This window comes from Aspergillus heteromorphus (assembly GCF_003184545.1).
Source record: "Aspergillus heteromorphus CBS 117.55 chromosome Unknown BO70scaffold_6, whole genome shotgun sequence".
Classification (NCBI taxonomy): domain Eukaryota; kingdom Fungi; phylum Ascomycota; class Eurotiomycetes; order Eurotiales; family Aspergillaceae; genus Aspergillus; species Aspergillus heteromorphus.
The window spans coordinates 335,315-361,545 of NW_020290411.1; the positions used below are offsets into that span (position 1 = coordinate 335,315).

Here is a 26,231-nt window from a genome sequence, read left to right on the forward strand (position 1 = left end):
CCCACGCCCACAGTCGCTTCCTCCCTTGGGTACGGAGTATTTAACCAGCATCTCCGCACAACACACAGACCACTTCCTCTCCTCATCGCTTTCTCGAACCCGGCCCCCAACAGTCGCAAGCGATCTCACCTCGCGGCGAACTCAATCTAACATCAGCCCAGCCGATTGCTTGCCAATATAATCGATGCACCACCACCATCACAGCCAGGGATGGTCTGGTGACTACTCCCGTCAACAATCATGGCCTCATCCCCCGCCATCCCAATACCCGTAGGTCACCCCGCACTCAGAGCCTATATCGGCCACTAAACCTGCCCAGATATTCGCCAAACGGACAATACTACCCTCCTCACGGCCCTCCGCCAACCTCTCATTACGGTCCTCCTCCGGGTCCTCCGCCCTCTCACTACGGTCCTCCTCACGGCCCTCCTCCCTCTCATTATGGCCCTCCTCCAGGTCCTCCGCCCACTTCGCATTATGGTCCTCCTCCAGGCTCTCCGCACGCTTCGCAGTACAGCCCTCCTCCAGGACCCCCTCCATCCCGCCGTTACACGGGTGGCTACCCGTCCCCATCGCCATCGCCTTACGGTCAAACCCATACCCCTACGCCACCGCCTCAGTCGTCCTCGCCAAGCGCACGTTCCTACAACAGTAAGCCCACCTATACTATACCCTCCTGGTCGCGTTCCAAATTAACATCATGCAGACCAGTCGCCTTCATTGAACTCCAATCTCCCCCCACGGCCGCCCCAAGAGGCACAACACTTTGGTAGCGGAGCACCGTCCAACTACCGCTTCCAGTATTCCAACTGTACCGGTCGGCGCAAGGCACTGCTGATCGGAATCAACTACACTGGACAACCGAATGCTCTACGCGGATGCATCAACGATGTCACCAACATGTCAACTTTCCTCTGTACAAAATACGGATATCGCAGGGAGGACATGGTCATCTTGACCGACGATCAGAAGAACCCGATGAGTATTCCGAACAAGGCTAATATCCTCAAGGCCATGCAATGGCTGGTGAAGGACGCGCAACCCAACGATTCCCTCTTCATCCACTTTTCCGGACACGGTGGTCGCACGCCCGATCTTGACGGTGATGAGGAAGATGGTAAGCCTTTTTTTCCACCTGTCCAGAGAAAATTAACTAACCACTCCAGGCTACGACGACGTCATCTACCCCCTGGACTACCGTACGGCAGGACACATTGTGGACGACGACATGCACGACATCATGTAAGGCAGCTCCTTCCCTACTATCAACCACCATGCTAACAACTCAGGGTCCGTCCTCTCCGTCCCGGTGTCCGTCTTACCGCCATCTTCGACTCCTGCCACTCCGGAACCGCTCTCGATCTCCCCTACGTCTACTCCACGCAAGGTGTCCTGAAGGAGCCGAATTTGGCCAAAGAAGCCGCCATGGATCTCTTCAGTGCCATCAACTCCTACGGCAAAGGCGACCTCAGCAGTGTCGCGCAAACCGCCATCGGCTTTTTCAAGAAAGCCGCCAATGGCGACACCGCCAGACAGCGGACCGTCATGACCAAGACCTCACCCGCAGACGTGGTCATGTTCTCCGGCTCCAAGGACACCCAGACATCGTAAGCTCCCGTCACATTATCCTCATTGCGATCCACCCACTAATAATCCCCAGGGCGGATACATTCCAGGACGGAGAAGCCCGCGGCGCTCTCAGTTGGGCATTCATCAAATCCCTGCAGCAACAATCGCAACAGAGCTACCTGCAGCTGCTGAATTCGATCCGCAATGAGCTAGAGGGGAAATACACGCAGAAGCCGCAGCTGAGCTGCAGTCATCCTTTAGGTGGGTGCACCGCATCAATAAACACTATTGCTGGTAGTTTTGGGACGTGATTACTAACAGATCGTCGCATAGATACCAATTTGCTTTTTGTGATGTGAGACGATCACGCGATATGATGCATAGTGAGAGTTCTTGTTTTGTTGATGCATTTACAAATTCTCAATTTCATAAAGCTTTGAACTGTGGGATTGGATATTTTACCGAGTATGATGATTGTATAATCGTGGTAATACGATATGTAGTGATCTACCACACGGTAAGTATTCTCAGACGCTGACAATATGTCGTGATCGCGACAATACGCTCGTCATCAGACAGATCAGTGCGCCACCGGCCCCTGAAACCACATTCCGGAGCTATCAATCTCACTCGGGGGCAGTCACTCGGGATAATATCGATTACTTGATTAACATGGTCTGCAAATATATCTCAAGCGCACACACGTAGTATACCATATGAAGTGGTACTGGCGACCATCAAAATCATGGTGTATAGTGAGTTGAACCCTGCCAGGGCAAGGGTTTCCATGCATATGACCAACGAATAGAATCACAAAAGTCCAGGTACTTAGAACCATGAACTGCCCTTATAAATTTTACAAAGTCAGAGTGACCCTGCGCTCCTAGAACCGTCCTCCTCACTGGCTTCACATCAAATCTTCCTCGTCCGTTACCAGCATGTCTTCATGATCTCTGCCCATGACATCAATCAAGTATCCAAACTATGCCGCGTTCTTCGCAATAGTAAATCTCGAGGTTGACGTAAGGGACTCTCGGGGGTTAGCATGAGGCATGTAGAATCGTATCTCTTTGGATCGTGAACATATATCTGGAGGAGTATAAACAAGTGCCTACTTTGGCGACGATGCTTTTTTTTTTTGTTTTTTTGTTATTTCTTTCTCGAATAAAGCTAAGCTAACAATCAGACAGGCGCTCCATGGATCCAAAACAAGCTCCCTTAATTCTCTCCTATCCTCCGCGACAAACAGAATCCGTCTACCAGGCTTGTCAGTTTTAAGTCTTATGTTCAAGATCTCGGGGTTATGTGGCTCCCGACTTCTTTCGGATATTTCTGTGTATACAGCTAATCTAGACTGAATACTCACTCCGGAATGGCTTCATCATAGCTATATATGATATATATATATTTACACAGACCCCAACGCAGATAATTGGGCATGTTATCTTGCTTGTGTGGGAAAATAATTCCGGGACTATCCCTTGGAGACAGCAGTGTCTTTTTGTCACAGCGGGCTTTTTCGCATACTACATGGCTTTGAGAGTGTCTTGACATTTGAATAGATGTGGTGGTGGTGGTCAGTTTTGACGATAATTTGATACTCTAGAAAGCTTAATTTGTTTCAACAAGTATTTCGGCTGACCCCCATTCTGAGCTAGAAAGTCTTGGTTCAATATCTAGTATAACACTTGAAATCATTCTCTCAAAGCCTCACACACTAAACAATCACTAAGAATCATACTTATCACAATCAAACAGTATCTCTTCTGCAGTGCAAATTATTAGTATCTGGATAGATCTTCAGCTGATATACATTATCCCGATCCAGTTAAATATGACAATACTTGTAATTTTGCTAAGATCGATTTGTCGGCACAGTAGTATAACCTAAACCACATCGACAGACTTCTTCCTATAAATATTCTGTTTCACAATATTCTTATTCTTGCTGAATACCATAACAAAGGACATGGCACACTTTCCACATCGAAACCCATACAGCCTACAAAATCAGAGAATATCAAGGCGAAACTATAGCACGTAAGCTGTTACAGACCACTCAGCCCTTCATCCCATAACTGTACATGCATGCATCAATCTCAGACTTCCTGTAAACCTCCCTCGACGTACACCCACCCCCCAAGGAACAGACCAGTCCACACAATAAACTTTTCATATCCATATCCATATCCACAGCCAAAAAAAAAAAACCCCCTCCATCAACCAACATCCACACTGTCATTGTCCTACTCATCCAGTTAGACTTTACCCTTTACCAGTAAAACCCAGCTCCGTAACCATGTAACCTCGTCACACCAACCCCCCCATCCATCACAACACGGCACGGCATATCTCCCAACGCCCCTCCCGCCGCCCCTCCCAGTCCCAAGATCCCCTCCTAACCAAAATACCAATACCGAGATACTACTTGTAGTATCTAGTACCACTACTTACTACTTCCAGAATCACATCGGCTCTCCCGAATAGTAGTACCCACAGTGGACCTCCAGCCGGGCGACACTCAGCCGAACCGAACGTGTCCGCAGGGTCCGCTTGTTGAATTTTCTTCTTCGCCCTTGCCCTTCGCAGCAAAAGCATAGATAGATAGATATGGGTCTGTTACTACGTTATATCTAGGTATGTACTCAGTAATCCAGCAAATCAAACCTGCATACAGGTAGCCGGGTGGGTTATTGGTAGATTCGTAGATTGGTGGGTTAGTGGGTTAGTGGGCTGGTGGGCTGGTGGGGTGCTCTTTGGAGATTAGGTATTTACTAGGATACCAGTCTACCAGCTAGATACTAGGTCCATGAATGAAGAGATTTCGAGTTCAGCTCAGCTGGGCTGACTTTATGATGATGATGATGATGTGGGTTCATTGGGTGTTGGATTGTGGATAGTGGATATATAGTATCGCTCGTTGGAAAAAGTCTTTCTGTGTGAAATACCGGTATGGTAGTATTGCGCATGGGGACTCCTACTCAAAGATGGCCCCGGATGGTAGGCAATTAATTGTAATCGCAAAACTGCGCGCAAACTGTCCGTGGATCGAGGAGGGGGTGGATGGAGGGGAGTGGAGGGGTAGCTCCTAGCTGTCCCCTCGGAGCTCATCTAATGTCTGGATTTATTTTCCGGCGCTTCCGTGGGATAGGAAATCGAATTTCAATGCGCTGGCTGGCGGCAGGAGAAAGATATTGTTGTTGGGACTGGTGCAAGGGAAGCGTCGATTTTTGATCGGTGCAGGCATCAAGGCACGCCTGCGTGGAATCCTTCCAGAAGCTCCGCGAAGGTAGTACTCCGTACCTTGGTACTGGTAGATAGCTCTGTGCTTCACTGCTTACGGCTTGTAGATACCCAGTACGGTGGTAATATCTACCTGACAACACAGCTCCAAGCTAGGTACAAAGTACACATGGTACGCTCATCTTCCACCCTCACCCCCGACCAAGTAGGAAAAAGGTCGATCAGTGCATGTCCCCCTCCCCGAAAGCTCAATCTCAAAGATCAAACCATTCTTCCACCCAAAAACGAGCTCCGGACAACCCGTGCACATATGACCTAAGCCACGCCATTAGTTATTATCCATAACATAATGTTAATGCGAATGCCTCCGCACCCGTATCCTGGAACCCCTGTTTCAGCGTCTCTTGGCGTAAAATGCCGTGCGCTGACGCGGTTCAATTGCGGTGGTCCCTGACTCGGGTGTGGTTGAGATTAAATTGTGCTTGGGTATGAGAATTGAGTACGGTTAGATTAAGGGGTTCAGGGATGGGCACGCCGGACTGCTACTAGTGCTGAGAATAATTGGGGATTTTCTCAGTCTTTTCATCTGGATCTAAGATCGAATTGGAGTGGGTGCGGGCTGCGGATACAGTGGCTGGGTCGGGTGGAGCACTGAGTAAGGCTGGTGGTGATCTGCACTGTTGTATAACACGGTGCTCTTGTACTACTACTCCGTGGTCGGAGATGGAAGTAAGGTGAGATGGCTGGACTGTGAGTTCCTGCTTCTCCCGCTGACGAAGAGTAGTCTAGACACCGCATCGCACATGTCGCACCAAGAATAGATATCCGCCTTGCGGTGAGGCCAGACGCTGCCTGAGTATTCGGCATCTACAGTACGCGTTGGTGTAATAGTGGGGTCAACCCAGCCCCAGTCAAGCTTTGGTGCATATTTCAAGCTTCATGTATGTATGCACTTCGCATACACCTCCCAGAGTCCAAATGGTCTGAGCTCAGATGAAGCAATTCTGGTCTGATCGCGCTGGGCGGTTTCTGAGGTCAGCCGTCTTGACACAAACTCTGAGACATGGCAGGACCAAATCTTTGCCACGGACCATAGTTCTTAAACACGCCGAAGCATAATCCCCCGGCAATTGTGACATCAGGTTCAGCTAAGCAATGTAGTCTACGCTGTTCTCAATTCATGTCACCCAGAGTAGAAATTTCAGGCGATTATTCAAGGTGTCGGGCACCTGCACTCAATGCCCTCATGTGTCTGGCAGTGACACGGCCTGCAATAGATGAGCTCGCTTTGAATGAAACCAAGTTCTATCAGCTTAATTGAGCTCGTTCATTGTTCCCCGTGAAGCAGGAGCCCTCTGTCGTTCGCCTAAAACCCCTCAAACCTCGCATGAACCATGCCAAGGGGCCCGATATCATCATGACTTCACAGCTAGAAACATCAGAAAGCAGTATAGGGGATATCCCTGGTTAGCAGGACCTGCTGCCCTGCGAGTCCTCTGCTATAGATGAGACCTGTGCGGCCATTGCGTAGTCGTCGAACTGAGGACTGGACCTGTAACGCCCTGGGAGACCATCGCAACTGCACAGAAGGGACTGAGTTCAATAGTAAGGTCCACGTCTTGATGAATTGAAGCAGTCCAGGATCAATGGCAAGGAGATACTTGATAGTGTCAATATCAATCTGACCCGTCCGATCTCAACAATATCGTGCCTAGATCCGAGGATCGAAAACCGCGCAACCCACAGCCCTTGCGAGCGCATGCCAATGACAACAGCCATGGCCAGCAGGCGAATGGATCTCCAGGCGACCTCGCCACCTGATATACACTGTACAATATGACATGCGATGCGAAACAAGCAACGCGTAATTCGCTTTCGCGCTTAGGCCGGACCCATCGGAGGTCGGAGGATGCGCAAGACGGCGTTGACTAATGTGGGGAACCGGAGCGGTGGCTGTACAGCAAAGCAGAGACTAGCCGCCTTGCCTTATACTTCTGCCTGGCGAGTGGTGACAACAATCCGAGGTCGTGTCAAAAATATTTTCCGGAAGCTCAACACCATGGTTCGGCCAGGCTCCCGATCCCACTCGCAGAAAACTCTGGCGATTGGTTCCTCATGAATGACGAAGCTTGGTAGGTTTGCAGGTGAGACATCAAACAGGTGTCATGCTGGGGGGAGGGAGGATTGCGCGGACTCACAGGGCCGTCGTTGGGTGATTAGGAGGCTGTGTGAGAATATGGAGTATTATTATTATTGTGGGAGACAAGAGGTTTAGTTTCCACCTTCCGGAGGACAGGCGATCGAAGCTCATTCGGATCGGAGGTGGTTTCCGAGTTGAGTAACGAACAGCACTGCCTGTCGGACACGGCAGGCACACCGAGAAATTTCTACCTCTGGTACCACGGTTCCTGCTCGAGAGTTAGGTACACAGACAGAACAGATCTGTTAGAAGAAGGCTGGAAGCCACCGCGGAGGTGCATACTGCCGACTGACTGCAAACACGTCCCATTGAGCCGCAGATATCATGTCAATAATGAATAAGGTGCCGTGATCGGCGAACCACGGCTGATCGGGTGCATTAAAGTTGAGCAGAAAAATGCCCAGCTGTCGGCCGGGGCCAGCCTTGGCCCGCTGCCATTGGCGACTGCTCCAGACCGGCCCCATCCATGGACGCCAGCAGAATTCCTGGGATTCCCGAGTTCCTGTGAGGCTTGGGGGGCAACAATAAGACTAGCAATCCACGGTGCCGCGGGACAGGCTTCCGTAAGCCAACGAGACATTGCGCAATTCTTCCAGGGTGCGCGCCGTTTTTTTCTAGGCCCCTGGGCCCCCCCCCTGCTGGGCCCCTGGGCGCGATTCCACGATTATTTTAAATGAACACGGGGGACGAACCCTCCACGCTCATCTCCCAGGGCTACTGTTCTGGGGATAGTGAGCACCAGAGGTAGTCGGATTAGTGCTTCCGCCGCATGGGGGGAGCTCGCTAGAAAAGCTCTGATTCTCCGCCTTTGCTTCCTCGGGCAAAGTCAATTGCGAGCGCTAGCCTCTACACGGCAGTAGGCTAGCAGCACCGCCGTCGCCTCCACCTCGCAGGCCAATCCCTGTGCAATGCTGCGCACATGCCCGTGTTGACTCCACCGCTGTCGCCGTGAGGTCCCGATGAGATCATTGCCCATAACCGATGCAGCACTAGCGACGCGGTTTGATTCGTCGACAGAAGGCGGTGTTTCACCTTGCAGGCAACGGGCAATGTGGCTGGCTCTGCTCGCGGCGCTAGCTCGTTAGTCGCCCTTGATGTGCAGCGCGGGTTTTACACACGGAGCTGCTACGGAGTAAGTAAGTAGAAAAGGGAAGTATAATAATTGGGGTCGCCCGAAGTAGTAATATGCAGGAGTAATAATGCGGTTTTATTATTTTACGGGGCAGTCTCCGGTTTACCGTTGAAGGGGCCCAGGGGATTTCTTCCCACCTCCGCTTTTTTGTATGTTGCCTGTATGCCTGCTGTATGCACGCCGTACGGCTCCATCCGTACGAGCTCTATACCGCCGCCATACCGATCATGGAGACGGACGGTGTGTGCATTACTGCATCGCTGCATCCAGCACCTTTGTCGATTTCCAACCGACTCGCAATATTCCGTCATCCCATCCGCGGTGGTCCTCATCACTGATGCCTACTGACCCCCTCCTTGCAAAGGCACGGCTACACGGCAGATCCGATCACCTCTCATTGACCAACCCGCAATTTCCGGTGGGATGATGCCCGTGGAGCATGGGTCCATGGGCCACGATCGATGCATCAGCCGAGTACGTACTGTTGTATTATTGCTCCAGGCCCCGTCCGCCGTACACGCATGATGCCTCAATGCATGTTTCACCTGGAGATCTATCCATAGAACCTGACTGCCGGTCAGCAGCCTGTCAACCTTCAATCAGTATGTCTGTCAACCAGTGAACGATGGTTTGGATCTCGCTGGCGGACGCCTCAATTGCCGCGTCATCCCAGAGATGACGGCGGTCGGCCTACTCCAATCGGCTGGGTTCCTAGCAACGGTAGCCGGCGGTTAGCAGTGGACGGGGATCTGATACGGATGGAAGACTGGCGATGGTTGCTACCACCATCAGGATGGGCCAGTACCAGGCAGTATCGCGATCTGTAGGTAGTAAGACCCTGACTCGCAGTGTCGCACAGCAACGGGCCAGAGGAACGGCTCGTCTGTGTGAGAGCACACAAAAGAGAGGCAACGAGGCCGACAACGGAAAAGTCAAGACGTGTGGCGGATGGTGGCCCTGGTGGACGGTACGGACCAGGGCAACGGACAGAAGTCAACATACGATGGATGGGTAACGGGTGACACAGAAATACGGCTGCAGGCCATGGATATTGGATGCACCTTGTATGTATGCCAATGTATGCCTACCGTATTGGGCGAGGGAATACTCCGGAGACGTCCCCACTTTTCCTCCCCTAGTGTTGGGGTGCTATAATTATAGTCCTGTATTTTTTAACCCCCATCCCATCCCTACACCGAGATCAGACGAACCGAACCGTCCGACTCGTTTGGAGCTGGCCTAATCATCTCGTTTTCCCCCCTGGGACTACCTTCGATCTTTTTTATCATCTTCAGCCTCCTAGGCATATCCCTGATCCCCTTTGCATCGCCAGTACTACCTTCTGCCCGGAGTAGTAGCCCTCTCTCGTTTCAATATAGACCTATCCTATTCTTCCTCCTCCCCCCCCTCCCCCCCGGCCGCCAAAAGACAAAGTACAATCATGTTGACCTCCTCGTCAACCGACTCCTCTCGCTCCTCCTACTCCGGCAGCCCCGTCTCCCAACATCCTCCTCACCACAATGTCTGGTTTCCTCCTGCTCCCCGTCGCCGTGCTGCCCACTACAAGATTCCCCGTTACTACTCGACGCCCGTGAAGGAGGACCTGCCGGATTCGACCCCTCTCCAGATGTACGGCCTGGAACAGCGCGAGCCCTCAATCGCCGAGCGACCCAAGCTCCTGCGTCGCTTCTCCCACGCTCTCGACGACATCAAGGAAGACTTCGCCCTACAACCCAGCAGTGAGAAGATCCGGAGCAAGCGCCGTCAGTCCATCTTCGGGATCGACGAGATTCCGGGATCAAGCGCCTCACTCTACTCGCCTGGCATGGACATCCCCGTGTCGGCGGAACCGCAGCCCCCGAGGTCGCGGCCGGTCTCTATATTCTCCAGCGAAGCCTGGGCGCCTCCCACCAAAAAGCTCAGCCGTCGCATGTCCATCTTCAGTTCCAGGCGGCAGAAGAAGTTCAGCCCGGGGCAGGCCGGCAGCATATCCCAGCCGAATTTGATCGGGGCGTCCACCCAAATCTAATACCATCTACCCTCAATATTGCATCATCGCCATCTACCACCCTAATGGATCGATCATCACGGGACCCTAATCCAGATAGAAAGAAGCCTACCGCTGTTTGTTTGTCTGACTCAATTCGCGCGTTCTTCCTCACCTGCGAAATTCTCATCCAGCCCTCATCATCATTATCATCATCATCACCACCACCACCACCACTAAACCGACCAATCCCTACCCAAGCACCCCACGAACCCTCAATGCATCATCGGAGTTCAGCAAGGCAAGGCGAGAGAATCATTCGATCCTTCATCCTTCCTTCCTTCATAATACCAGTCAAAAGTCCTTCCTTTCACCACTATACCATATTTCATCCTCTCCTTACTCGGGTCACATTCCCGGCATCAATACATTTACAGGTGTCCCGCATTAGCTCGGTGTTTGGTGTTGTTACCTTGATTTCATCATTGTTTACCGGTGTGCCCTCTGCCTTTGTTTCTTGCCACACTTTCTATTTTCGAACAGAATCCCCGCCAAGCATGTAACTATATACATGCCTCCCTGCCAAAACAGGTAGGCAGGTATCCTTTGTATATAGGTAGATCATGTACATACATACATCACCTACCTGCTTTCTTCTTACCTTACTGTTTACCATACTGCATGCATGTGTTGCGTTTGCATTATATTATGTTATGTCCCATTCTTCTTTTCTTCTTCTTCATCATGCGTTCTTGCATCTTTTCTTTATCATTCTCTCCGCCTCATCTATAGATTTTTTTCCAGTGTTCACTCACCACCCGTGTCAATCATCAGACACCTATCTACCTTGCTCACCCTCCAACCACTACCATCAATGAAAAAGAAAAATTGGGTTCGGATCTACTTACCTCCCACCTCCACCTTCGTACATACCCCAATCACAGGCCATTTTCCTATCATAATAAACAAGGCAACTTTCTCCGTACCTGCATCGATCGCCATAACCACCTGCTCGCCTACCTAAACCCAATAGATAGGTAGGTAGAACATAGAAAACGGTATATAAAGTCCCCCCCCCCTCACCGCATTGAATATGCAAGGACGTCACTATCACTATCACTATCACTATCAATTATCGACCCCTCCCGAGCTATCATATCATCATATCTAATCCGACCTGACACACACTACTCACCACTGATATGCCTATCCCGGCTAGTTTGACGCCTTGGCAACGCCCCCTTCCTTCCTTCCTCCCTTCCCCTTCCCCCTCTTCTACTTAGTTCCAGTTCTTCCCCTTCAGCCTTATGGACGTACATACATACATACGTAAGGCCGCATGCTTATCTACAGTACTAGTGCTGCTGCTTAAGTTTTTCCGGGGGGGAGGTTCGGGTCGTGTTTCCCGCCCGCGCCGCGGCCGGTGCTTGGCTTGGTAGCTTACTAGTACTAAGCGTAGGTTGGTAAAGTAGGTTGGGTGTTCGCTTCGCAGTTCGCCGAGGACGGTCTTCTGGGGTTGTTGTTCTTTGTTTCGCTCCCGCCGGCGTAAATAATACGCTTCCATCCATCGATCCATCCGTCCGTCCGTCCGTCCGTCTAATCCGCCCACTTTCTCTACCTTCTTCGGTCATCTGTCCATTTAAACAGGACAATACCACCAGGTGCATTTCTAGTAGTCTGTACGCTGTACGGAGTAGGTAGCAGGCACCATTTACTGACCAATTTAGTAGCCCTGTCTATTCGCTCGCTTGTATGGGTTTCCTGGCTAAAGTGGTTGGTTTGGTTTAGTCTGTTCACTACGTTGGAATTGGAAAGGGGCCGACCGCTCGGTCGGTCGGTCGGTCGACCGGTCGGAGAGGCAAGAAACAGGGCAGGAGGAGGGTATTTAATTTCCGGGAACGGAAATGGGGGGGGGTTCTTGATTGACAGACTGAATGACTGACAATTATGAGATGCCTTTGTATGGTCCAACCTCTCTATCTGGGTAGCTAGCTCTGGCTGTCTAGCTGTGTGACGTGAATGATGATGATAGATGGCACGATATACCCAAACCTGACCCCGAAAGAGAGATGATAGAAGAAAAAAAGAATCCAAATGGTATATAGAACGAACGTCCCTCGCACGCTGTCGTTGTTTTCACGTCTGTCTGCGCCATTCTAACCAGCCCTTGCCTGACCAGCCCAGCCCATTCATTTATTCACCTCATTCACGCACACTCATGCACCTACTTACCCCCAAGCTAGAGAATCTCTGATCAATCAGATAGACTCAAACCAGCATGGATCATAAGGATGGATGGATAGATATGGGACGGAGAAGGAAGAGACGAATAGGCAGATAAATAACCAAAACTCGCAAATTCGCGCCAATGAAAATAATCCCGAAATCCACAGAGAGAGGGGGGGGGAGAGGGGACAAGGAAAGGAACAGGAAGGAAAACGTTGGTGCCTGAGAGACAATGTAGGAAGCGGCCAATCCCAGCCAATGATAAGCAGGAAGAGGGAAAAGGACAATTGCACTGTCACACCCGCGCGCCAGCCCGGAAATGGAAATCAATCGATATATAGTAGTAGTTGTTGTAGTAGGCACCATAAGTACCTATAGTAGGGGTACTTACGATGCCCTGTAGTAGGGGATAGTATGGAGTTGACGAACTGTCCTTCCTCTTTCGGAACGAAATTCTAGTGTGTGTGTGTGTGTGTGTGTGTGTGTGTGTGTGTGTGTGTCTGTGTCTGTGTGTGTTTGTGGAATGGAAATGAAGAGCAGGAGAAACGATGATGATGATGATGATGATAAGATAGTCCTGACTGAACTAATCAACCAATCAATCACCGAGAACCACTCTATCGGCTTCACAGGTCGGTCTTTTTTTAAATCAACCCAGGCACAAACCAACCCACTTCCCCCAGCCCACATGATGTCACGTATCCCCACAGGAGATTTCTCCGCATGGTATTTATAGCGAAACGCCCTCCAAATCCCGCACCATCACGGACATTTGGGCCCGTTTGGCCGCCTCCGCAACGAGGCTGAAGTCTCGCAGGAAAGGCGCTGTCGCAGTGGGACCCCCCTCGCCGGTGATCTGGTGGGGGTAGGCATCGGCCGGAGGGGCTGCGGTCGCCGTTGCGGAGGAATACTGGGAGAGCTCTGAGGGATGTTGGAGGTGATGTTGTTGCGGTTCGAGTGCCGTGGCCGTTGTTGATGATGATAGTGATGATGTCGTGGGTTGAGTCTGAGATGCGATCTGCATTTGGGAGGTCTGGCTGTTGACGGCTGCTGCGGCGGCCGCGGCCGCAAGGCCCAGGGCGTCCTGAGGCTGCGCTGGGTATCCAGCGGGGACTTGTGCGGTGGGTTGAGGTTGACTGAAAGGGGAGATGGTGCGGGATGGGTCGTCCATGGTGGTGAGGGTCTATAGAGGGTCTATCTGTATGCAGGTTTTGGTGAAGGCGGTGGTGACGAGGTGATGCGGAACGCTGGGAAGTCTATTGGGAGCGGCGATAGCGAGGAGAGGAAGCAGAAGGGACTAGGGTCGGTGGGTTGGTGATAGAGAAAATCGGTCCAGGTGCAGTATCTAGTGGGTGTGTGGACTGATCAGGTGGAGTCGCTTTAGCTTCCTCTCTGGCGTTGGAGAGAATGGGATGGCGTGATGAGGACGATGCGAGAGATGAGGGGAGGAAAGAGAAGGACTGGAAGAACGCAGCAGAGAAATCCAGCAACACGTGGGGCTGCGCGTCCGGAGACACCGCGGTATGACGTCCGGCAAGGCAAAAGAAAGGCTGATAAGTGGAATTTCCACGAACGGATGACTCTGGACCGGACCAGAGATAACTGAAAAGATAGCGTCTGGAAGGCGTCACTGCAGCTGAGGTTCGGTACTTTTGAACACAAGGAAGGTCCTTCAGGATCCAGGAGATGTGTTGACCTGGGGGACAATCACTGGGGCTAGTCGGCAAGTAGTATGTACATAAGTACACACTGACTTGAAGATGATCGACATGGCCTCCATCAATCAATCAGCCCAATTCGTCCAACACTGATCTGATCTGTGATTTTTTTTCGCGGCGGGCAAATCATCTTACCGACAATTACCCGACCTGTATGCGAACGCGTATCTCCGCCCGACCCCACGCGGGGTTTGCCGCTGGACGCAGGTACGTGACCGTATGTATTACGCTCTCCTTCGGTCGGGCGGCGAAGCCTCGGCATATCTGCACGTGAGGTCAGGTGACCCCATCTGTCTCCCGATGCTGCGCTAGTCCGGTTCTGGCATCCCCCACCAAGGCGGACTCCACTTCGCAATCGCGATACAGAATTAATTCGGTGCGGTGCGCATCGCCCTCCATCGTCCAGATGTCCTCGTCGTTCCTCATCTGATCATACCCCCTGTCAGCTGGGGCTGGACTCACACCGACTCACCATGGCGCAAGAGGACAACTTCGATACGGGGGCCATGTTCGAGGACCCCGATGGCTTTTACGAGCCCGAGCCCGAGCCTAGCTTTGCAGACCATCACATGCTCTCCGGCCAGACAGTGCGCGTGCGTCTGGTCGGTAGCCATCCTCTCTACGTACGACCATTCTTGACCACCCCTCGTCTTTCATCCGTCCCACGAACTGACCGCCTCTTCTCATTTTAGGGCAACCTGCTCTGGAACGCCGGCCGAACCAGCTCCCACTACATCGAAGAACGGGCCAGCACCCTGATTGAGGGAAAGGATGTCCTCGAAATCGGTGCCGCTGCCGGTGTCCCCAGCATTGTCAGCGCCATCGTGGGCGCCCGCACTGTCGTGATGACCGACTACCCGGACCCGGATCTCGTCGAGAACATGCGCCATAATGCCACCTCCTCGGCCTCCCAGATCGCGAACCCTTCCTCCCTCCACGTTGACGGATACAAATGGGGCGATTCGGTCGAGCCGCTGTTCGCGTGCCTCCCCGCTGGGGCGACGGGGTTTGATGTGCTCATCATGGCGGACGTGGTATACAGTCATGCGCAGCACCCGAATCTGATCAAGACGATGCGAGAGACGCTGAAGCGGAGCAAGGACTCCGTCGCGCTGGTGATCTTCACCCCGTACGAGCCGTGGCTGTTGCCCAAGACGGAGAAATTTTTCCCGCTGGCGGAGGAGAATGGTTTCCAGGTCACGAAGATCTTTGAGAAGCTGATGGACGATGTGTTGTTCGAGAATGACCCGGGGGTAAGTTCACCGGCTCGGTTTGCTCTAGATGTCTTGCGCTAACTATGAACTTGTAGGATGAGCGGCTACGGAAGACGGTCTTTGGGTATGAAATCCGGTGGTCAGAGGAGGAATTGAATTAGTATATACTGGCGCTTGGATGGCAAAAGACTTGACGATGCATTATACCATAAGGATGAGGGGAAATTAGAGCCGGAGTGGGGTTAGATAAACCCGTTTTGTTTCCAAGTTCAACAGCAGAAAAGGATTTCAGAATTACCTTAAACAGACAAGATAATATACCCCCTAATCCACAATCTCAATTGAGTTTTCCAACATCACTCGGCGTTGCCAATTGATTAACGCTGTCAGATCAGCCCATATGCAAGTCACATGCACCCCACCCATCCGCCCCGCCAAAAAATAACTTATATGCAAATCTCCGCCTCAAGTCCGCATCGTACCACATCCTCAACCACCAACCCCTTTCACGTCCATCAGCATGCCGGTACGGCCAATCCTGCTCCCAAATATGCCATTCTGTCGCCTTTACTGACTTCTTCTGACCTCCTCAAGCTCATTGTCTTGACTGGTTACCCGTGTTCCGGGCTCAGCTACCGCGCGCGCCAACTCGCGGACCAGCTCGAAGCCGCCCAAACCGATCTCTTCACCGCAGGCATTCTCCCTCCCTCAAAGCCTCGCTACAACATCCATGTCGTCCCTACCCACGATCCCTCCCACCCGAGAACGGTGTACGACCATGCGCGCACAGAGAAGGAGTCGCGCGGCGTCGCATACGCCCGCGCGAAGCGCTTTCTCGGGACAAACAGCTTCGTGATCCTCGATGGAATGAACTACATCAAGGGTTATCGGTACCAGCTTTGGTGCGAAGCAAAGGCACTCGGAACAACATGCTGTGTGGTACGCATCCTCCCCGTCTCCTCCACACGCCTGCGACCGCAAACACTAACACACTCTCTCTCCAGGTCCACGTCGGCACACCTATTGACCAATGCGTCGCGAACAACGAAGCCCGACTAAATCGCACCACGAGCGCCGAAACCGAAGCCGAAGCCGACTCAAAAGCAGAGCCCAATCCCCCAACCATCGAACCCACCGAAACCACAGACGCAACAACCCCCCTATCAACCTCCGACCCCGAAGACGCCTACCCCCGGAACTCCTCAACAACCTCATCTTCCGCTACGAAGAGCCCAGCATCCACAGCCGCTGGGACAAACCCCTCTTCACGGTTCCTTGGAGCGACGCCTCCCCCCCAATCGCCGAGATCTGGACCGCCCTAACAGGCATCCCGCACCCCTCCACCCTCAACCTCTCCCCAACCCCCGCTGCGGAGCAAGAAAAACCCACCGCACTCTCCTCCCTCGTCACCTCTCTCTCATCCACGCACCTCTCCCCCTCCTCTGCAGCAAGCACCACCACCACCGCAGCCCCCTCCTCCCTCCGCTCCAACCGCCCCAAAATCAGACCCCACCAAGCAACCGCCATGCCCGCCGCCACCGACTCCTCCGCCCTCTACAGCATGGAGAAGCGCACCTCCGCCATCGTCACCGCAATCCGGGGCTTCACGCTCACCAACCCGTCCGCTGAAGCTGCGCTCGCGCAGAGCGATGACGGCCGGGGCCTCACCATCCCCGTGCCCGAGGCCTCGATCCCGGTTTTCATCCCCGCGCATGTTGCTACCGCCGGCTCGACAGATGAGTTGGCTGCCGCGGGAGGCATACTCGCTCTCCCGCGGTTGCAGCGTCTACGTAGGCAGTGGATCGCCTTGAATCGCGCGTATGTCATGGGGACGCATGCGGCGAGTAAGGGCGGAGGCTTGAGTCCGGAGCAGGTGCCTGATGCGTTTGTGAGGTTTTTGAATGCTGAGTTTGGGGCGGAGGAGGAGGTGTAAGCATACAGGGTAGATGAATACTAGATTGTGGGTTTGTGTTACGTTACTGTTGTGGGGGGGGGGGGGGGGGATTGTTGAGGAACTGTGGAGGTTAGGTGCATGTGATGTATTGTTTTTGGTCAAGCGATACAGAATTGTTTCAATAGATACAGGTGCAGCGTGCGAGTGTATACGTGTATAGCGTTATTTTGGTAACCCAAGTATTTACAGCTGATCACTGAGCGTTTGTTGCAAATAATCGAACTGTTGCACGCTGTACTCTGTACTACGTGGTAGGGTCAATTTTGTGGTACATGATCTGAAAAGCTGAAAAGCAAGGGGTGAGTCGATAGTACTACCAGAGATTTTTGAGATCTATCAGAATACTAGGGTTCAAGGAACAATACTATGACTAAAGGCAGTCAATAGTGTGCAATACCTTTAAGACCAGAGGCGCAAGCAGAAACAAGGAAGAAGAAATATTGAAAAGAGAATCAAGAGTATTTCCAAAACTATAATGTCCAAGATCGAGCCCCAAAAAGCCAAAGGGAGAAAATATTGAAAAACGCAAAACCCAATACTGACGTGAAAACCGAATCCCGATACATGAAGCAGGCCTCCTGTTCCACGGCCTGTACCTATACATGAATAATGAACACCAAGTGTCTAGATCAAGACCCGAACACACAAAACCCCATATACACAGTTCCGTTCCGTCCGTCCGTCCGTCCCAAATTTTATACCTTCCCATGTGTCCCGCAGTTCCCATCCTTTTTTAGTTCGTCTCCGATTGAGAGTCCGAATGTCACAAGCCCGAGATGAAGAAAAAAAATGTATCCGCCTGTCGCAAAGAAATGCAGAAAAAGGAACAGAAATTTACAAAAAAATAGAAAGCACAGCAAGCTGCGCGTATATCAAAAATGGAAATGGCCTCAGAGAGTGGAAATCCTGGGCTTATCCGAATGCCCGAAGCCACCCTTGTGAAACACCACCTACATCAACATCCACACTAGTGTGGCCGATGATGAAGACATGTACCTCAAGGAGACGGTACATGTTGGTGTCGGAGGTGTGGGCCGCGCGAATGTGTCTCTGAAGACACATCGTGGCTGAGAGCAGGAAGCCCTCTGATGGCCCCAGAAGATCGAGGAACCCCGTGGAATAAAAGTAGAAAATCCAACCAGTAGTGATAATCATTCACGGATCATCTCCATGACTTCTTCCATCCTTCGCGGGTATTCCAATGCTTAGCATCACGAGGATCTTCCTATGGAAACCATCCTGTGCTCGGCGATCCCGGGGAAAGTTTAAAAAATCACATATGAAATCCAGTGGACCATTCACGCAGGAAGGCCGTGGGCCATCTGGGCGGCAGCTTGGCTGGCTTCAATGTGGCGGAAGTTCAGGCCAAGGGTGATCAGCTCCTGAAGGCTGGCGTTGACCTTCTCGTGCAGAGAGGAGTCCTGAGGCATGATGTTGCTGATCTCCTCGAGCAAGCGCGAGCGGCAGTTATAGTAGTTCCTCTCCGCATTTTGGAGTCTTTGGCTGTGGTGGGCAGAGGACTGCTGGGCGGCCTTCAAGGGGTTGGTGTGGGACTGAGTGGAGCGAGTACGCTTCATGGTCGGGGCACCAGTGACGCCAGCAACTCTGCGCTTGCGGCCAGCAGCTTCCTTTCTCTTGGTGGGTCCAGTGGTGGGGGAGGCATCCGGGGAGCTGTGCCTGTCGGAAGAGGCATAGTCGTGGACACGTCTCATGTGGTCATAGAGGTTCCACCGGCGGGGGAATCCATATCCAGGAACAGACCGGTCGCATCCCTCAAACTGGCAAAGATGAGGGTTGTCTCCATGACCGTGGAATCCGTGAGCCTCACGCTCGTGGCGGAAAAGGCATGCATTGGAGGAGAACTGCAGCTGCGCATCCATGCAGGCGGGGACCTTGCAGCGATACGGCTTCAGGTGGGAGTCCAGGTATTTGCTATTTTAATGTCAGTTGCAGTGCTTCATACAGGCAAATGATGATACTCACTGGTAGGCACATTTCTGGGTGGTTGGGGGGTGGTTGCAAGGCTTGTCTCCGTTGGCGAATGGGCAGTAGTACTTGCCGTCGCTGTGGGTGGGCAGGGAGTAGTAAGGGTGGTCACGGGGGTTCCGCAGGTCGGAACCTTCCTTGGCCTTCTGACGGAGCGTCTCCTTGACCGGCAGCGGTGGGAAGAAGTCTGGGTCCTGCTTCACCTGAGACTGGGGGGAAGTCTGCAGGGCTGGTCTACGTGCATTCTTGGTAGCCCGGATAGTCCTGTTGAGTGTCAGAATATGTGGATCAAATGCTCGAGGTAACTTCATAATACTGACCTGTTGGGGTCCTGCTCACTCAAAGGTGGGGTGAGGGGGAACAAGGGGTCTCCGAGGTTGATTCCATGGCTTCCAACGGGAGTGGCTGTGACATCTTTCAACATGGCATCTTCATGGCTCATAAAGGTGGGGTATCCAGTGTGGGAGCAAGAGTTAACGGAAGAATCATTACTCGCGTCACTCAACGGAGGAGAAACAGGCACTGACTGGAACATGCCGGTGGTATACTGGTCCATGGCTGATCCCTGGTAGTTCCTGGTGTCTGCAACAATGGAGTTCCACGCCTCATTGGCGGCCAGGTGACCGTCATCCGCATGAGAGCTGTGGCTGGAAAGAGTATCATCAGGGGCGCAAGAGGACTGGGTACCATTTGGGCCACAAACATCATTATCAAAGGCAGAAAAGTCAACCAGGGAGGAGTAGTGGTTGAAGTCATGTGCATGTGAGAAATCCAGGTCACTCGGCTCTCCCATGTCCTGGATGTTTGAGAATTCGGATCCTGCGTGATGATACATTACATCACTGGGGCCAACGGTGGAGGGAAGAAGTTGTTGGGAGAAAGAGAAAGAGAGCATCTGGACTTCGGGGGACTCTGGCTTGGAGATGGCACCACTGTCCAGTGCGTCCACGTCGCTCAGAGTCCATCCCTTCAGCTCATGGGGGCTTCCATGGCTCTGGTGTGTACTTGAACACAAGGAGAAATTGTCCTGGCTCGAAAGATCATCATCCGGGAGTCCTCTGGAGGCCATGTTGGAGTATCCTGGGATTATTTGGTGTTGTCTCGGTTGAGACATCTGGTCCATAGTGTGCAAAGATGACTGGGACAAAGACATGATTTCTGGGTCGTTCTTGATCTTCGTGGACATTGTTTTGTGAACTAGGGTCCAGTGAAACTGGGTTGGGCAAGCACTAAAAAGGCAACAGCGTCAGTACATCTACACCGAATCGCTAAGAAACAATGACAAATGGAACGAGCGTGTGCATTCGAAATCCATAGAGCGAGACCTGCAGTCACTGTTAGATAGTCTAAACGAGCTCTAAGGTTAAGGTGCACGAACCAGTAGTATGAGTTGAGCATGTGGTCTCCGAAGCTATCCGAGGCAGCGATGGGGTCCAAGTCAGGGGGCTGCGGTTAATCCGGAACAGTGAAACAAGGGCCAGTGATGATCGGAGTGAGCGGCAACTTCCGTGGTGCTTATTCCAAGGCCAAGGCTGTATGAAGATGGGTCGAGTCTTAGTCACGGCATCCGTCCCATGATCCGAGGGACTACAAGAGCTAGTAGCAACGACAAGCACAACACATAAGTTGTTCAAGGATTGAGGCCATTAGATGTCGAGTCCAGAGAAAGGTTTATCGCAAGTCCATGGGAAAGTTCATAATGATTGATATTCCAGTGACGGCTGTCTATCCTGATGGTGGGGTCCAAAGCGGAAACGTAGAAAAAACAGTCCATGCAAAAAAGGGGTTCCAAGGCAATATCCAATCTCCACACTAGGCTTAGTGATGAAGATCCAGGGTTCCAGGCAGAATGACAGTCCAGGGGTATTCGACGAAGAGTGTGCAACATAAAACAACACTCAATGTGTCCAGTCACACAGCGGGCGCTGAGGACGTCAGGCAATTCCATGGCCACGTTCGTGAAACCGTCACAAGACGGGAGATTCCAGCGGGGCAAAATGATTCAAGAGTCCAGGGGTCCTCTGAAGATGTCGTGTGATGGTCGACGGCGGAGTCCATAGGCGGTTCGAAATGCAGCAGTCGCGAGGGGAAGACAAGAAAAAGCAAGCAAAACACAAGAAAATAATAAGGGGACTACCTGTTATCTGTTGCCGTACGCTCAGACTAAAGCCTGGGGGTGGAGCAGGAAAGAAAACAAAGCAAGCAAATCCTATCCGGGATGCGGACTGGGTTCCAGGTGGCAGTCAAGGGTTGTTTTTTAGCCGGGGGAGCAGTTCTTCTCCAAGATCCACGGGTTGGACTCTTAGAGCAAGAGAGAAAAGAAAGCAAGACAGGCAAGCAGCAGAAGCAAGAGCAGGAGCAGTAGCCTCGATCAAGTGGATGAGGATGATGTGAGAGAGGTAGGTAAGCTGATTTGACTGTGGCAAATCGAGCAGAAAGGTGGAGTAGAGGATGAATTGAAAGGAAGAGGGGGGTATCAAGGTTGTTGTTGGGTATCTAAAGTGGACAGCTGGGTTGCTTCTTCGAGTCTGGTGTGAGATGAATAGGAAAGGTCGAGAAGAATCCGATCTGGAGGGGAATGACCGGCCTTTTAGAGGCTACGGCGCAGGCTGGAGCGCACACTCAGGAGGCCAGGCGGGGGGGTGGATGGGGGGGGGGAATTCGGAGCACAAAGTGCAGAAAGCGCAAAAAGTGCGTCCAAGCGCGTGCCGGACTTGCATGCTGCTGCAGCGGGCTGCCTCACTGGCACTACGACGCACGATGATTTGACCCTGCGAGACATGGCGGTGATAGTGGTGCAGCGCCAGGTGGTGTTGTTCGCCCACTATCTACCAATGACGCGCCGGAGCCGCCCATCCTCCCGGCTTGACGTGGCCGCGGGTGGATGTATCATTTGCAACGGCACCACCCGGGCAATTGCTCAATATAGCGGTGAGGCGGGAATCAACCGCGCTCCACTACTCCGGGGCCGGTGGTTGGTTGGTGGCCGGGCAATGTGCTGCGGGCTTGCATCACTGGCAGCGCAGCCCCTCCGCAGGCCGGATTGTAAACCAGTAGTGATTGGCGCCGAGCGAATCCTTCTGGCTTTGCTCTGGGTCCCTCCTTCTCCCTCCTGGTCCCTCCTGGTCCCCCGTGGATTGTCGCGTGCAGGGCTATGGGTGGTTATGGAGGGCCCCTCGATGGCCCACAGCCAGTCAGCGCCTCCCGGGCGGTCTTTTCTCGGCGGCCCCGCTTTCCCTCGTGAAGGGCACAGAAGGTCACAAACTCTCGGCCTGCCATCGTTTGGCTGGCACCGCAACACGTCAAGCCTGCCTACATCGGGGAACAGGGATCCCGCTCATCGCGACTACTGCAAGCAAACAGACAGTGAGGGGGGCTTAAGTGTCGATTCGATTGCCCCTCATTTCCCCCCCCCCCCGGCCGGGTGATTCATTGCTCATGCCCACGCCCCTGCGGCCTGTCTCGCCCAATATCACTCCGCCAACCGAGGAGACGGACAAAAGTACAGTTTGGGAATGCGCTGCTACGTTTCAGGGGGACGAGAACCTGCATTTATCTCCAGCATGACGGGCAACCGTCAACTTCTGACTGGAATCCACAGCGAAAGACTGGCACCACGGGAGGTTGGGCAGCAATGAGATCATCTAATTACGGGACTTCCGGGACACTCGAGGTCGAGGGACAGACGGAGCGGGCTCGATGGGACTATGGGAGGTTATTTTTACGCTTGTCTCAGAGTAATCATATTAAGATTAAGTAGGATTGGATTCATCGGCTTCTATAAAAATACAAAAAAAAAGTAAACAAGACTATTGGTTTACGGATCCCGCGTCTTTCCTAGTCTGAGAGCATACAAAGTCAGCGACTGGCCAGAATGCAATGTTTCCGGGAGGCAGGAAGAAATGACGCAAGAATGGGTGTGTATCAGATAGAAATGAAAGATGGTATACAGTTTTCGTTCAACGATCCGGAGACCTCAGGTGAACTATGCTTAAGGTATGGTGTTCATCATTAAGGACAGAATGCCCTTGCGACACCCATGCAAAGAGAGACAAAGAAAACAGTCATCGTGCTTACCTCGATCATCATGTCCGGAAAAAGGGGTTGTGAAAAGGAGGCGACCAAGAAAGAAAGGATCGCAGGCCGCCAGGGACCGCGTACTACTAGGCAGACAGCTGGCCATGCTGCTGACACGAGACAGTTTCAGAGTCCGCCTACATCAAGGCAGAGGCCAATGAATTTGTCTCGTGCTTTGCCAGGCAAGCGAGTGGGATGATGCAGGCACCATCCGTGCTGCACTGGACATTTTGTTGTCGTATGCGTGTAGTCAAGAAGGAAGGAATTTTGCATGTGGGAAATTAATTTATGGCCGACGAAGCGAGCCTACACGTGACCTGGTTTGCATGGTTTGCATGGTCCGGTGGTTCCGAGGTTTGAGCGGACTCGAAGACTGAAGCTAAACTAGTGACATCGAAAGTGACTACTTGGAAGTTGGGTCGTCTTCCGGGCCGTCCCGTATCCATCCATATGTTTTGCCTAACAGTCCCGAGGTGCTAGTATGGCACTATGGCTATCTAGTATCTAGTTGCACTCTACCATGCCTCATGTGGTAAGACTTCAACTCGACTCTGAGATTCCAGTGTCTGGCGTGGGAGAGAGCTATCTCAGGTTGTTTCAGCCAACACCTATCACCCCCAATTTCATCCGTCACCCCAATTCCGTTGATGATGCAGCGGAGTACAAAAACAGCCGGATTCGACTGATCGCATCTATTTCGCGCATCTATGTCTACAACGCATGCATGCTGGACGAGGCATGCATGTCCCAATATGGATCAATGCCTCCCTCACATGCACTGTAGTTCTGGAATTCGAGTTATCAACTGAGGTGTAGATATTGCATGATCCCGTAATCGGGACTGAGGATAGCTCACGGTTCTCCTCCCGATGCCTGAGGGTACCCTTCAGTTCTGAATTTCGCTCATTATCACATGACAGCATCTTCGCCGTCTTCCATGCCGCCCCGAGCTTCTTGTCATTAACCGCAGCCCACGAGCCTGTCATGCTTTGGGGCTGTCTACAGCACGATGAACTGGACCGGAGGTCGTCTTCGACGCCATTCCGACATCAAGGGTAAGAGCAAGAAACGGCCTTCAAGGAAGCCGAAACCAGCTGCGTCCTTCACCCTTCAAGCTTCGCATTTCAACGAGTCTCTTTTTCTTGAAGGGAAAGGCCCTGCGGTGGGAAGACCGGGCGGTCTTTCGGGCCAGGATCCGGCCCAGCAGGTGAGAGGCATTCGACTGACCTGGCCATTCGCATCCGACGTGGTAACAACAGCTAAGCTTTTACTCAAGACTAGAAGCCGTTCTTCCCAGATCCATCCGGTTGACCCTCCACAACTCCCCTCCACTACCCACACACCCTCACAGGTAAATCGACGGTTAGAAAATATCAAACGTGGGCTCCTGGAAAAGCCAGACTGGGCGGTTGTTTCCGTCTCCCGTCCACTGAAGATGGAGTTTACCCCGGTAGAAGAGACTCGAAGATTTGGCAGGCGCAGAAGAATTACGGAAGACGACCGCAAGAGACTGAGCTCCTCTGCCTTGCGTCGAGAAGCTTCCAATTTTCACATAAAACGTCGAGATACGGCATCTGAGATAGAAACGATTCGGAATATGGATATAAGAATCAATGGCAGACGCATAGGTGTTGACCGTAAGAGTACACAACCAAGTCAACCGATAATCGTCTCGTCACAGTCCATGCTTCTGGACCATGAAGAATCGAGTCTTCCAAATGGACATTCTCTTACACGAGAGCTCGATCGTGACAGGCTTGGTAGGGGCGGTCCACTTAGTGAGAGATCTTGGATACTGGACTACTCAAGTATTCCACATAGGTGCACGACATCTTCCATCCGAGCAGCATCTGTCTCAGAAGATCCCTTGGTTTGGCCGCCGGATGGAATCCACGGGCCCCAACAGCCCAGGGTAGGACCATTAGAGTCAAGGAGGGGCTCGGGGAGCTCACGTGCAGGGACACCCATCAGGAGAAGGTTTACAATAGATGATCAAATCATCGCCGAAAAAGAGGGGAAACTAGCTGCAGTTTATGGCTTTCAGGGTGCAACGAGATGTCAGGATCAACCATACCAAAGCCCTCTTCGCATCCGAGGATCATCGTCCTTCGTTGAGAATGCTGAGAGCCAGCATAATACTCTTCGAGATTCTACCGATACATTGTCGGCTTTGAATTCCCGTTATAGCTGGCTCCCAGAACCGCGTCACAACATACAACGATTTATGACCCAGACAGTAGATGAGACGTCTAACTCTTCATTAAGAGGGACTAGTCTTCAAGAACGGAGTGGGCTCACGCAGCTAAGCACAATGGTCGAACAACATACGCCTCCGATCAAAGTATTCGGCCAGTCCGTCACCATTGATGGTGATCAAATTGCCAGAGAATCAAATACATACAGAGCTTACAAACTTCGCAACACTGACTTCACATGTCCATCAGCTTTTGAGCGGGCAGCTACGGCTAGTGTATTTACGCCTAACAGATCGCGAAACAATGTGCCTAGCGTAGTCGATAGCATTGACGGCTTTTCATCCGCCTCGAACGTTTTCAAGTTCCACAACCCAAAGATCACACCGGGCTCTAAAGTCTATATGGGTTAGACATGCACCACGTCAGCTCCTTCATATGTAACAGTGCTGACTGCTCTGTGTCCATGTGCCGAGAAGCAGATCACGAGGTATCAAATCTATGACTATTGTGTAGTATATATTGCGAGCGCAGAAGCAAGACAATTTGCTTTACCAGTTATTCAAACCCACATTGATATAACTGTAATGTGCCTGAGTTGTAGATTTGTACAGAACCATCCAAGAAGACCATTGCACTAGCCATAAGCAGCCACCATGAGATGTGTATCGTACCAGCCAGAAAAGGGTAGCGGCGGTACCTGATCACATGCCAACCTTACGTCAGGCAGCAC

At 52.2% G+C, this 26,231-nt stretch overlaps 9 protein-coding genes across 9 annotated transcripts; 6 read left to right on the top strand and 3 right to left on the bottom strand.

The window, feature by feature from the left end:
• The first annotated feature begins 39 nt into the window (after nt 1–39).
• Nucleotides 40–2,058, top strand: BO70DRAFT_195586 (caspase family protein). The gene is made up of 7 exons (XM_025538541.1): nt 40–270; nt 320–390; nt 457–651; nt 707–1,117; nt 1,167–1,242; nt 1,290–1,607; nt 1,661–2,058. The coding sequence occupies exons 1-7, from the start codon at nt 185–187 to the stop codon at nt 1,878–1,880; spliced, it is 1,377 nt and encodes a 458-aa protein (XP_025401382.1). The 5' UTR covers nt 40–184; the 3' UTR covers nt 1,881–2,058.
• A 6,631-nt stretch (nt 2,059–8,689) lies between these two features.
• On the bottom strand, nt 8,690–9,262 carry BO70DRAFT_195668 (uncharacterized protein). The gene has a single exon (XM_025538542.1). The coding sequence runs from the start codon at nt 9,142–9,144 to the stop codon at nt 8,809–8,811; it is 336 nt and encodes a 111-aa protein (XP_025401383.1). The 5' UTR covers nt 9,145–9,262; the 3' UTR covers nt 8,690–8,808.
• Nucleotides 9,263–9,354: 92 nt separating this feature from the next.
• On the top strand, nt 9,355–10,464 carry BO70DRAFT_195674 (uncharacterized protein). The gene has a single exon (XM_025538543.1). The coding sequence runs from the start codon at nt 9,586–9,588 to the stop codon at nt 10,171–10,173; it is 588 nt and encodes a 195-aa protein (XP_025401384.1). The 5' UTR covers nt 9,355–9,585; the 3' UTR covers nt 10,174–10,464.
• Nucleotides 10,465–12,911: 2,447 nt separating this feature from the next.
• On the bottom strand, nt 12,912–13,653 carry BO70DRAFT_195687 (uncharacterized protein). The gene has a single exon (XM_025538544.1). It carries the CDS (start codon nt 13,526–13,528, stop codon nt 13,088–13,090), a length of 441 nt encoding a protein of 146 aa, XP_025401385.1. The 5' UTR covers nt 13,529–13,653; the 3' UTR covers nt 12,912–13,087.
• Nucleotides 13,654–14,269: 616 nt separating this feature from the next.
• On the top strand, nt 14,270–15,603 carry efm7 (putative nicotinamide N-methyltransferase Nnt1). The gene is made up of 3 exons (XM_025542702.1): nt 14,270–14,698; nt 14,768–15,328; nt 15,385–15,603. Exons 1-3 carry the CDS (start codon nt 14,549–14,551, stop codon nt 15,448–15,450), a joined length of 777 nt encoding a protein of 258 aa, XP_025401386.1. The 5' UTR covers nt 14,270–14,548; the 3' UTR covers nt 15,451–15,603.
• A 174-nt stretch (nt 15,604–15,777) lies between these two features.
• On the top strand, nt 15,778–17,276 carry BO70DRAFT_360114 (putative RNA polymerase II Elongator complex associated protein Kti12). Its single transcript, XM_025542703.1, has 4 exons — nt 15,778–15,815; nt 15,884–16,228; nt 16,294–16,323; nt 16,521–17,276. Exons 1-4 carry the CDS (start codon nt 15,810–15,812, stop codon nt 17,220–17,222), a joined length of 1,083 nt encoding a protein of 360 aa, XP_025401387.1. The 5' UTR covers nt 15,778–15,809; the 3' UTR covers nt 17,223–17,276.
• Nucleotides 17,277–18,255: 979 nt separating this feature from the next.
• BO70DRAFT_195753 (putative C2H2 finger domain protein) lies at nt 18,256–20,663 on the bottom strand. The gene is made up of 4 exons (XM_025538545.1): nt 20,608–20,663; nt 19,550–20,554; nt 19,227–19,493; nt 18,256–19,175 (listed from the first exon to the last, which is right to left on the bottom strand). The coding sequence occupies exons 2-4, from the start codon at nt 20,413–20,415 to the stop codon at nt 18,542–18,544; spliced, it is 1,767 nt and encodes a 588-aa protein (XP_025401388.1). The 5' UTR covers nt 20,416–20,554; nt 20,608–20,663; the 3' UTR covers nt 18,256–18,541.
• Nucleotides 20,664–22,150: 1,487 nt separating this feature from the next.
• Nucleotides 22,151–22,712, top strand: BO70DRAFT_360117 (uncharacterized protein). Its single transcript, XM_025542704.1, has one exon. It carries the CDS (start codon nt 22,223–22,225, stop codon nt 22,655–22,657), a length of 435 nt encoding a protein of 144 aa, XP_025401389.1. The 5' UTR covers nt 22,151–22,222; the 3' UTR covers nt 22,658–22,712.
• Nucleotides 22,713–24,990: 2,278 nt separating this feature from the next.
• Nucleotides 24,991–25,911, top strand: BO70DRAFT_287446 (uncharacterized protein; the record flags this gene model as incomplete). The annotated part of the gene is made up of 1 exon (XM_025539236.1): nt 24,991–25,911. One exon carries the CDS (start codon nt 24,991–24,993, stop codon nt 25,909–25,911), a length of 921 nt encoding a protein of 306 aa, XP_025401390.1.
• Between the last annotated feature and the right edge of the window lie 320 nt (nt 25,912–26,231).